The 13016-nt window shown below is 42.7% G+C and overlaps 1 protein-coding gene across 1 annotated transcript; it reads left to right on the top strand.

Moving 5' to 3' along the window:
• Positions 1 to 168: 168 nt before the first annotated feature.
• LOC139468690 (RNA-binding region-containing protein 3-like) lies at positions 169 to 7901 on the top strand. The gene is made up of 2 exons (XM_071250810.1): positions 169 to 224; positions 6513 to 7901. The coding sequence occupies exon 2, from the start codon at positions 6516 to 6518 to the stop codon at positions 7899 to 7901; it is 1386 nt and encodes a 461-aa protein (XP_071106911.1). The 5' UTR covers positions 169 to 224; positions 6513 to 6515.
• Positions 7902 to 13016: the final 5115 nt, after the last annotated feature.

The following is a 13016-nucleotide window of genomic DNA, read 5'->3' on the forward strand; positions in this document are numbered from 1 at the left end:
AAGTTTTATATTATGAAATTAGTATATAAAAGAGATGTCTTCAAATGGCATTTCAGAAACTTTAATAGCAAACATACAGAGTTGATTTTCTTCAGGCTATTATTTCAACATGTTCCTGGAAAGCATAAAGCCGGTAAAAGCTAGAGTTATCGGCCTTAGATTCGTGCGCGATTATTATGGTTGTCTTTCACAGAAGATAACTGCGGTAACTGGGAGTGAAAAGGGTACTTACGAAAGATGATTTAAGTTTTATATTATGAAATTAGTATATAAAAGAGATGTCTTCAAATGGCATTTCAGAAACTTTAATAGCAAACATACAGAGTTGATTTTCTTCAGGCTATTATTTCAACATGTTCCTGGAAAGCATAAAGCCAAGCACCGTAAACAGTTGAAGTCCATAGAATCTATGTCAACTCTTTTCGGACTTAATTGCCTGCCTATATCTCACCAGTCTATACTGTATTCCTGTAGAGCTATAAATAATGTCCTGCCAGTATTCCAGTATGTACGCATCATTGTTTCACTCACGTGTTTTTAACTTTCTGCAATAGATCTTCATTATCAGGTTATTGCTTTTTGCTGTATGTTACGGCTGGGACGGGTAACTCGGGTACTCTCTCAGGGTATCCACATGAATAGTCTGACCAATGGTTAGTCACGTGACATACTATTTAATAACAGAAATGATCTAGAACTCCATGGTGACACTACAAGTCGTTGATGTTGGCATTCCTTTCTGACAGTGCACACATTCCTTCTGACTGTACACGCATTCCTTCTGACTGTACACACATTCCGTCTGACGGTACACACATTCCTTCTGACTGTACACGCGTTCCTTCTGACTGTACACACATTCCTTCTGACTGTACACGCATTCCTTCTGACTGTACACACATTCCTTCTGACTGTACACGCATTCCTTCTGACTGTACATGCATTCCTTCTGACTTTTATATGTTTGAATAAAGTTAAAGCTTCAGTCCACTTCAGTGTATACATGTCCAGATTGTTTTATACTTGTATCTCAATACTTTTTGCTGGGTTTACATTCAAACAATTCTCAATCAGACATTTTGTACCCATCTCTTAGACCTACAGTGGGTACCAGCGTTGGGTTTTGTAATAGGGGGTTGGGTACCTGGGTAGTAGCTTTGGTCTCGTCCCAGCCCGAGTGTGTATACAGGGATACTAGACGATCCGTACCTACCGAAAATGGCTGACCCATACCTAAATTTCTAGTGAGGTCTGTACCTGATTTGGGGCATACATACCTTTTTGGCTGACTTGTACACAAATTTGGATGACCCGTACACAAATCTAGATGATCCCTACACAAATTTGGAGGATACTTTTTGTTGCATTTGTAACAAGTAGTTCTAGTTATTAAAGCAACATACCCAATGTCCGAAAAACCAGATTGCATTAACCATGAAGTACAGAATGTAAAAACGACACAAAAATATAAACTACCAAGTTTTCGGAAGTTGGTTGTTGCAACAATAAGTTTACACAAGTCAGTGACTGGATTACTCATGTATTGTTATATGAAACACTAGACTAGAACATTTCTTAGATTACCAAGGTATAATTGGTGAATATCAAGGGGGTTTTAAGAAAGTTCATTCCACTATTGTTAACATTTTCATTTTTCAAGCTATAACACAAAAGTATATCACTCGCAAAAAAGGAAAAGTATATTGTGCGTTTATTGATTTTCGAAAAGCATTTGATGTGGTTAATATGTATGGTGTATGTTAATGTATGTTTTGTTGCAAAATGGTATTCACGGCAAGTCATTTCATATTATCCAGCGTATGTATCATGACGTTAAAGCAACTGTAACATACGATTACGGTAAGAACTTGACTGAGTATCTTGATGGTTCATGTGGGGTAAGACAAAGTTGTACCCTTACTCCAGTACTGTTATCAACAAATGTCATTTGTTTGGAAAGTAAATTCCATTGTGGTGTTTTTATCTCAGAGGAAAGGTTTAACGTAATTGCCCCATTGTTTGCCAACGATTTGATACTTGTTGCAGATAGTGTTTTGAAATTACAAAAACGTAGTGTTTGTTAACTTATCCTGAATTCTCCTAAATGCATTTACTGCTATTTCTTTACAGAAAGACGAAGCTGTGTGAGGTCCAGCTGTAGAAAGAGTTGTTCCAACTAGTTCTGTGGCTAATACCATCATGGCACAGCCAATGTGACCACGAAAGTGATGAAGTCACATGTCTTCTCATTACTGCTTGTCAACCAGACCGACAAGTCCTGTGTAATGAAGCTCCAGCTGTTCTACTGGCATCCTTTTGCTTATTCATTTTTTCAGCATTCACTTGGATTTACATCATTCATTGGTTTGTGATTTGTTACCACATGTCTTGATGGTGGCTACAAGTAACTGTAAATATCATGCATGTTGTTGTTGCAATGAGCCGTTTTGAATTTCCTATGTGGTCATGTTCACGTGTCATACATTCTTAATTCTTGATTGTTGCTTGGTAATTCTTTTATATTGTCTTACCTATGCTTCTCATTTGGAAATTAAAGTGGTTTTTTTATCACTTTTATACTGCATAGTTTTATCCTTTAACCGCTGAGTTGCTTGGTTGTACACTTGGTGATAATGACCTCTGCTTAAATTGCAGATTTATGTCCCATTGTAATCATTGCCATGGTAACAAGTCTCGCAGGGATCACAACCTCTTGTGTCTGAACTGTACTGATCCTCTCTCCTACAGTCTTCCCAAAATACTTTCAGGTATATCGGAAGCGTCGAACTCAGGAGGCCTACAGACACCCTTGGATGTCTGATTCGCAAGAGACCCCTGCCACACCTAGTGTCATAGCCATGCCGTCCTCTTCCGGCTGGAAGTCGCCATCATCTTCTACGCCTAAGAGCGCTGCCTCTCCTGAGTGACCTGACTTTCCCATCTACACAGATGCTGTTCCAGAAGGCGCTGTCTCAGCCTTCACAGGCACCCTACATGGATCTGTCTTGGATGCAGATGTTTATGTAGTCTGTGTTTCAGCAATCGATGGCACCTCAGGTGATCCCTACATCTGTATCGCCTCCACTCCCGCCAGCGCCTCAAGCGCTCTCTCTGCCTGTGGAGCCTGCCTACAGTTACTGGTCGTGGCAGTCTCGTAGGTCAGCCTCCCTTGATCTGCCTATGATCCCTTCATCAGCCTCGACTTGCAGGATGCCTACCTGCATGTGCCTATCCCTCCCAGTGAATCACGAAGCATGTGGCCTCCTACCTACATCTGAGGAACGTCCAGTTCGAGTCACATATCAACTATTGCCTGCTGAACCACCAGGAGATTCTCATCATACACCATTCATCAGGCGCCTTTTCCATCAGCTGGGATGGATTGTCAATGATCTGATGTCGGAGTTCACTCCATCCTTCACTCTCCAGCTTATAGGACGCCTGTTCAAGACCAACCAGCTCAACCCCGAGGCCTTCAACCAGGTGTTTTAGTTTCTCGGCTTTCCAAATATGGACCTGTTTGCCACAGCCAGAATTTCCAGCTCCGGAGTTTCATTTCTCCGGTTCCGGATTCACTGGCTTGGGCTGTAGATGCCCTCAGCATCCCTTGGGAAGGCCTAAATGCGTAGACTTTGCCACCACCTGTACTTCATCCCATGGTTCTTCGAAAGATCAGAGCAACCATATGCCACACTCTGATTTTGATCTCGCCTTGGTGCCCTGTAAGGGGTTAGTACGTTGATCTCAAAGACTTGGCCACAAATGACCCACTCAAACTACCAGGGTGGCCAAACCTACTGATCCATCCTCACAGCAGATTATCGCACCAGGATATCTGCAAGCCTGTTACATCTTCAAAGGGCATTAGGCGCCAAGGGCTATTTGGCTAGAGTAGCTAAAGCCATAGCCAGGACGCATAGACCTTCGCTCTCTATGACAAGTAGCCATCCTTTGAGTCTTTTTATAAGGAGAAGCATCAACTCTTCTCTCATCTTGCCAAATTCCTTCTGTTTTTGCGCAGCAAATGACACCTCAAGGACAGCACCATTAGTGCCTGCCTGGTGTCCCTCAACTCAGTGTTGTTAGTTCCGGAAGATCACAAAATGACAAAGATTCTGGAACTCCAAGCTTTGCTGCTCTCCTTCAGACAAGAGGATCTGAAGGCCAAGTTCAGACCTCCTGTATGGTTCTCAAATTGCTGCGTGATGCTCCATTCGAACCTCTTCAGTCAGCTTCCTTGTTTAACATCACCAAGAAGATGGTATTCCTCTTGGCTCTGGCTACTGCAGCAAGGGTAGGCGAATCTTGACAGAATTCATTCTGTTTTTATGCAGCAAACAACACCTCAAGGGCAGCAACGACATACCGTGTGGCCCTCAACTAGGTGTTGTCAGTTCCGGAAGATCACAAAATAACAAATATTCTGGAACTCCAAGCATTGCTGAGCTCCTTCAGTTGAGAAGACCTCCTGTTTACTCGGCTCTTAACCTCACCAAGAAGACTGTTTCTCTTGGCTCTGGCTACCGTGGCAAGGGAAGGCAAGTTCCACGCACTCGACATCACCTATGTCCGGTTTGAGCACAAGGCGCACAGAGCGGTTCACCTTGGACTGTGCTGGGACTTCCTAGCCAAAAATAAACTCGTAGAACAGCCTGACAGATCCTGACATTCCACCACTTGCTTCAATTGTGGGTGCCGAAGACAATGAGGACCTCCACTTGTGTCCGGTTCGTGCACATGGGTGTTTCATCTGACAATGTAAGGCTCAACATGGTTCACGGAGATGATGATTCATCCATGTGTCCACGGCTTCCCAGACAAAAATAATATCTTTGTGGCTAGGAGTGATCATCCTAAAGGCCAACATTGCGTTGCAGAGCAACATCTCCATCAGATCCATCATGGAAGGACGCTTCTGGAGATCCAACACCTGAGGGATGTTGAGGGCTTCCACAGTTTTGGTCCTCTGGTCTTTGCCAAGCAGGTCACCAACCCCAAACAACATTAATTTCTCCAGCAGTCCAGAGCTGACCTTTTGAACCCTCTGGTGCTTGCACCCCAGACAAGAAGGCTTACATGCGGCAAGCATTGCCTTGGGAAGTCAGTTCTAGACTTAGCTTACACCTTTTTCTATGACTGTTCTTTTACCTGGGCGTCCTACACGCCTCAAGTTTTCCTCTGGCAGGAATGGTCACATGGTTTCCGATCATCGCAAAAGATGCTGTGACGGTTGCCAGGACCCATGAAGGATCACATCTGAAAGTATGCCATTCTCCGTACCATCCAATTTAGATGCATTTAGCAGCAATGCAGGATAAGATACAATATTGACTTAAATATTTTTGATATTGTATACTTATCCTGCATTCCTTCGTCTAATGTGGCCCACCCGTCGCAGGGCTGACTCCCCATGATGTTTTCAGATGTTACAATCAAGCAGCAAAGTGAAGATACGTGATGTCAATGGTATTAGCTACACAACTAGTTGGAACCTCACACAGCTTCGTCTTTCTGTCAAAAAATAGAAGTAATTGCATTAAGGAGTAATGCGCGATAAGTATACAAATGTAAATGTAAATTTTGATTTTACTTCTTATACTGAGAAGAGTCAAATTACTCTTTATTTACTGTAAGGGAATGCTACTTCATCATCCATCAACTTCTAACTAAAACACATCCGTGATGTCATTCTGTTGTTTCATTATTTTAGGGAATGGAGAGTTGGTTTTTTCTTTGCCACTGCTGCACATGCTCCGTCGCGAGCTGATCTTAACACTGCATGTTTTGTGTCTCTTTAGAATGTTTTGTCAAAGTGTAAGAGTAGAGATGTGTTAAGTAGGGGAATATCCTCGTAACTCTCCATTCCGTAAAAATAATGGGCCTCTGCCTGTGCGGGGCCTCTGCTCCATTATTTTCAAGGAATGCAGAGTTACTTAGACATTCCCCTCTACATAATGTCTATCAAACAATTTTGCTAAGTCATTTTGGTTTTGGGGATGTATAGGTTGCACAAAGCGTTGGCAATACAGAATTATTTGTACATATGTTCATCAAAAGAGTTAAAGATTGTTCATTTCAAGATGGCATGCATCTCTAGACAGCCAGACTCTCTTATTCTATAAACTGCATATATCTTATATCGTTAGTGAAACATATTTATATAGAAGGCTAATAACTAAATTTAGATGTGGACAAAATATTCTTGGTATTCAACTTGTCCGTAGGGGGTATACAGATCATCTCAGATTTGACTTAATTGTACATTATTCAAATTGGGGCAGTGGGGTAGCCTAGTGGTTAAAGCGATCTCTCATCACGCTGAAGGCCCTGGTTCGACTCACCACATGGGGACAATGTTTGAAGCCCATTTCTTGGTCCCACGTCGTGATATTGCCGGAATATTGCTAAAAGTGGTGCAAAATCCAAGTCGCTCATTATTCAAATTAATGTTGTATGACTTGTATGATAAAAGAGACTGTCAGGAGTGAAATCCTTGTATTTTCTTCTTCCAGACAATGGTATCAAGTACATTGTTGATCAGGCATCTGCCATCCAGCCTCTCGCCCACAGAGAAGGATGATCTGTTACGTCACTTTGGTGCCGTCAGCGTGCAGCTTATGGGGACCACTGGTCCGATGAAACATGCCGCATTTGCAGGATTCACCGACAATCCCCAAGCTGCCAAAGCTCTTACAAGGTTGCATCAGCTGGATGTCCTAGGATCGAGACTGAAAGCAGAATTTGCTAAAGAGAGCCTTGCCCCTGACAGAGTAAAACCGGATCAGCCTTGGCCCAAAGAGAAAATAGAAGAGGATGATTTGAAAGCGAAAGAGGCCATTGTTCCCCCGTCCTCTGACGATGTATTCCACAAGTGGAGCATCAACTACCCTCGCAACCCACGGCTTCACTACATGTACCCCCCACCCACAGTGTCCATCCTCACCAACATTGCTAATGCTTTAGCGTCTTATCCTAAGTTTTATGTTCAAGTGCTGCACGTCATGAACAAGATGAACATCCCTGCGCCTTTTGGCGTCCTCACTACCACACCACCCATCCCTGCAGATTTGAAGCATCAAACTCAAGAAATGACATCTGCTAATATTTCCACAAGATCATCAAGCTCTGAATCAGAAATAGAGAGTGGAGGTGAAGAAAAATCTCTTGATGTCCATGTCCCAGATCAGATTTATGCAAGAAAGAGAAAGAGGAGTCACAAGAAAGCCCGGCTTATAATACAACCTCCATCAGAGGTGACCGCTCAATGTCCTGTTCCTCCCGACCAGATCGTAAAACCATCGAAGGTCTTTGAACAAGTACAAGACAAACCTGCCCCGAAGAAGATACAGTTGAAGCTTCCTCCATTGGTGTCTGCCACAGTGCAAGAGGAAGCTGGTGTGGCCAAGATGGATGCCACAGTGGCAGCTTCACGTCTGGTGCCAGATGAAGAGGCGGGAGGCTTCGGGAGGATGGAACCTGTCCAGAAGGAGGTTGAGGACAGTGCTCCTCCTGAAGACGATGACTGGGTTAGACGCGGCTTTGTTTCCCTTGAGGAGCTGGAGAGAGGCAGATTACCAAAGTCGGAACTCAAAGAAGTTTCTGTTTTCAGGAGGTATGAGAGAGGAGAGCCAAGCTGTCGACTGTATTTGAAGAATCTTGCCAAACAAGTAACAGACAAAGAATTGCGGTTCATCTATGGTCGTTTCATTGATGTGACAAGTGAACAAGATTTGAACATATTTGACGTGCGGCTCATGAAGGAGGGGAAGATGAAGGGTCAGGCGTTCATCACGTTTCCAAGTGAAGACAAAGCCATTCCTGCCTTGGAACAAACAAATGGGTACATTCTTAATGGCAAACCAATTGTGGTGCAGTTTGCTAGATCAGCTAAGCAGAAGTGAGGATTTTTGTTGAATATTTGTTCATGTATTAATGGTATTACATGATCATTTTGAAATTTTTGTTGTGTTTGTGTTATGCCTACCTGGAGCTGTTGAATGTATCACAAGAGAAGCTTTGTTGAATTTAGTGGTGATTTCATGGCAAGCATGTTTTTCTGAAACAGTGGGTGCGCTAAAATTTAAGAAATACCAGATGAATGCAAATAATTGGAATATTTGTGTCATCAAATAATAATTATTGTTAGTTTTGTTGAAATGTCACGAAATGATCCAGTTAAAACATGATTAGAATGCTTCGAGTGAGTGAGTGAGTGAGTTGGGTCTCAGGCCGCTTTCAGCAATCTCACAGCAGGGTACAACAGAAATGGGCTTTACACATTGTACCCATGTGGGAAACTGAACCCAGGTCTTCCTTGTGACAAGTTGGTTTGTTGGTTTGTTGTTTCACGCCACACTCAGCAATATTCCAGCTATATGACGACGGTCTGTAAATAATCGAGTCTGGACCAGACAATGCAGTGATTAATGTCATGAGCATCGATCCACGCAGTTGGGATTGATGACATGCATCAACCAAGTCAGCAAGTCTGACCACCCAATCACGTCTGTGGCCTTTTACGACAAGCATAGTCACCTTTTACAGCAAGCATGGGTTGCTGAAGACCTATTCTACCCCGGAATCTTCACGGGTCCCTTGTGACAAGTGAATGCTTCAACTATTAGGCTTCCCACAACCCAGTATGCTTCAAAAGGGTTGGGGGATATCTCACAAGATCTGGTTTGGTTAATGTGCATGTCTCCCCACTATTAACCCAGCCATTCACCGGTCCCTGAGTGATTGCATTGTATGTGTATACCCTGACTAGGACCTCACATAACCTGTTACGCCAGGAATATGTGTATCGGCTTAAATAAGGTTTTGTTTGTTTGTTTGTTGTTGTAGGCCGCACACAGCAATATGACGGCGGTCTGTAAATAATCGAGTGATTGACGTCGTGAGCATCGATCCATGTAATTTGGATACGATGACATGCATCAACCAAGTCAGCCAGCCTGGCCCCCACTAGTCGCCTCTTACCACATGTCACCAAATGAATATGGGTTGTGGCTAGCCCTCTTTTAATCTGACTGTCCGACACACACATCCATTGTCCAGACACATTCACCAGACACACGCCCAGTATTGTACAGATGCAGTATATGTCAGGGTGCTTCCACGTGGTCCTAAAGCAGCAGGGCCCACGTGCACAACGCGATCTTAGTGCTAAGATGATCGTAACTTTAGCATAGGCTTACAATAATCATAGCACAAAGCGATCTTTGTGCAAGTAGGCCCAGGTGCATCCACAGAGTGGATCTCAAAGGGTCTGCAGGGCTATCTTTAGCCTTGCTACAAGGCTGTAAGTCCATAGATGTGTGGTAATTTTATCCTCCGAATAGGCAAGACAAGATATGTGACAGTAAGGCAAGACAAGACAGTTAGGACTCCAGTCTCTAATAGTGACTATTTGTTCATATTATTTACATAATCTAGAAACTATGCTTTAAACTAATAATTATTGCCTTAGCGACTATTGTGAGTCTAGGCGATCTTGGGCTGTCAAAGACCAGTGCCATACACCAGTCTCTGTATCTGGGTTGGTTATATCGGATCAAATGGAATGAAGGGATATGAAACTCATGGTATTCAACACACTGTACACTGAATTCTCAGATTACAGAAATCAACAAAAGCTAATTTTAATGTTTGACGTAGTATGCTTTATCGTATCATAATTGTTATATTAAAAAGAACAAATGTGAAAAACTGAATGTGTATGTGTAATATCTATTATAAAGTGAAAAGTAATCTGATGTTTCTAGAGGACCGCCTCCGTGACGGGTCATACCAAAAGACGTTAAAAGATACTTGTTAGTTGTTACCCTGTCTGGCGCTCGGCATTAAAGGGGCTAAAACAAGGACAGGTCGGCTCGGAGTGTCTGAGAGGGGTATTGATGTTAAACTGCGGCATGGGCTAGCACTATAAATCGGCATCAGTCCGGTCTAGTACAAGCAGCCACACGCACGCACATACGTGCATGCACATATAGGTGATTGTAGTGTCACACAGCATTCACTCACACGTGCAAATAAAAGCCGCAAAACTCTTCCCATGATCATTAGTAATCTCTTCCAAAATATACCATGAGCATGTGTTTATGAATCACTATCAAATAGAGACGATACCAGGTGTTCGCGTAAAGGTAAGCGTGTCCTGCCCTTATGGTGACCCGTCATAAACACATGCAAAGGCAAGTCAGTTGTTCAGCTGAACAAAACCCTGACAAAACAACGTTGAACAAGAGTCGTATGAAGCTCTTTGAAATCTTATTACAAAGAGGGGACACAGGTGTCCCCAGATATCTGTTAAAAGAGTAGCTATATAGCTGAAATAATGCAATTTTATTTTTTTACTCACTCACTCACTTTATTAAAGGCGCATCAACTCACAGTGCTGAGGTGCGATCCTTTGTACTAAACACCTGAGACACAATACCTCCACATTAAGCTGACAAGCCCTGATATATTTTTATTGTTTGTTGTTTAACATCGCACTCAGCAATATTCCTGCTATATGACGGCGGTCTGTAAATAATCAAGTCTGGACCAGAAAATCCAGTGATTGACATCATGAGCATCGATCTACACCACTGGGATACGATGACATGTGTCAACCAAGTCAGCGAGCCTGACCACCCGATCCTGTTAGTCGCCTCCTACGACAAGCATAGTCGCCTCTTAGGCAAGCATGGGTTGCTGAATACCTATTCTACCCGGATGTTCGGGGGTCCTATAACTGGAATACTGTTCAAAGCGCGTTAACTTAACTCACTCACTTACCCACTCACTTGTAGAAGGAACATGCTCGATTGTACCTCCAAATTAGGTTGTGAAATGTAGACACCAAAGGCTGCAAGAAATGCTGGAATATTGCTCGACATAAAGCGAAAGTTGAAGTCATCCCTCGTGTCGCACAGTTTTGACCATAGGTTTTATCACTGAATCTTTATGCTCGGATTTAAACACGAAACCGATTAGGTTTTACTGGTTTCATATTTGTAGTTCAGGTGGATTAATCATTTGAAGGGAATTGGATATTTGGCCATTGCTGAGCGATATCAGATCACCGATATATTTGAAGATTAAGTGAGACGCCAAATTCCCTTGTTTACATTTTGCCAAAGACGTATATACGACCGTGATTTTGCCAATCTGAGAAGACATTCTCACTCATATAAAGGAACAGATCAGCAAGGGTTCATTGCTTGAGAAATGGTTCTGCATAGAACGCTGTGCGTACTTCACATAGGACCTGATACCTTTACACGTTTACATGCATAGAATAATACGATATGACAACTGTTCATCGGTAAATGAGGGCGGTGGGGTAGCCTAGTGGTTAAAGCGTTCGCTCGTCACGCTGAAGGTTCGATTCCCCACATGGGTACAATGCGTGAAGCCCATTTCAGGTGTCCGTCGCCGTGATATTGTTGGAATATTGCTAAAATCCGCGTAAAGTCCAACTCACTCACTCATCAGTACATAGCATTTAATGTGCCCTCCAATTACCTTCCCACGGGGTTCAGGTTCAGGGTTACGGTCATACCAAAAAACGTTAAGGGATGGTACTTGTTGTTACCCTGCTCGGCGTTCGGCATTAAAGTGGCTAAAACAATGACTGGTCTGCTCGGAGTCAGTACACTGTGTCTGAGTGGGGTATTCACGTTAAACGGCCGCTCGGTATTTAAGTGGGCTAGCACTATAAAATCGGCATCAGTCTGGACTAGACAAGCAGCCACATACACATGCATGTGCATGCACGTCGCTCTATAAGTGCATTAATCTTGGACGCGACGTTAAATCCCATTTCACCTCACCCACAACCGAGACTATACAGCCGTACCCCGTAACTATCATATCTTACAACCATGACTATACAGCTGTACGCCGTAACTATCATATCTTACAACCATGACTATACAGCTGTACCCCGTAACTATCATATCTTACATCCATGACTATACAGCTGTACCCCATAACTATCATATCTTACAACCGTGACTATACAGCTGTACCCCGTAACTATCATATCTTACATCCATGACTATACAGCTGTACCCCATAACTATCATATCTTACAACCGTGACTATACAGCTGTACCCCGTAACTATCATATCTTACATCCATGACTATACAGCTGTACCCCGTAACTATCATATCTTACATCCATGTCTATACAGCTGTACCCCGTAACTATCATATCTTACATCCATGACTATACAGCTGTACCCCGTAACTATCATATCTTACATCCATGTCTATACAGCTGTACCCCATAACTATCATATCTTACATCCATGACTATAGAGCTGTACCCCGTAACTATCATATCTTACAACCATGACTATACAGCTGTACCCCGTAATTAGTATATCTTACAACCGTGACTATACAGCTGTACCCCGTAATTATTATATCTTACAACCGTGACTATAGAGCTGTACCTCGTAACTATCATATCTTACAACCATGACTATAGAGTTAAACCCCGTATCTATTATATCTTACAACCGTGACTATACAGCTGTACCCCGTAATTATTATATCTTACAACCGTGACTATACAGCTGTACCCCGTAATTATTATATCTTACAACCGTGACTATACAGCTGCATCTTACAACCGTGACTATAGAGCTGTACCTCGTAACTATCATATCTTACAACCGTGACTATAGAGTTAAACCCCGTATTTATTATATCTTACAACCCTGACTATACAGCTGTACGCCGTAAATATCATATCTTACAACCGTGACTATAGAGCTGTACTCCGTAATCACTCAATCTTACCACCGTGACTATAGAGCTATACCCCGTGAAACTATTTTGAGACTATTGACAAATTTCCCGTAACCAGTTCATCTTGTAACCGTGAAATGGGGCAAACGCGATGTCTTGAAGTAGATGGTAGCCAACAATCTTTGAGCATAGGATAGCGAACAATCTTTAGGTACACGATAACCAACATCCTGTAAGCACTGGTGCAACTTAAATAATGTCAACCCTGTGT

This window comes from Haliotis cracherodii, unplaced genomic scaffold (genome assembly GCF_022045235.1).
Source record: "Haliotis cracherodii isolate W230 unplaced genomic scaffold, xgHalCrac1.p SCAF_2, whole genome shotgun sequence".
Lineage (NCBI taxonomy): Eukaryota > Metazoa > Mollusca > Gastropoda > Lepetellida > Haliotidae > Haliotis > Haliotis cracherodii.

Coding starts and splice junctions, on each gene's coding strand:
- LOC139468690 (XM_071250810.1), top strand. CDS start 6,516: ATGGTATCAAGTACATTGTTGATCAGGCATCTGCCATCCAGCCTCTCG.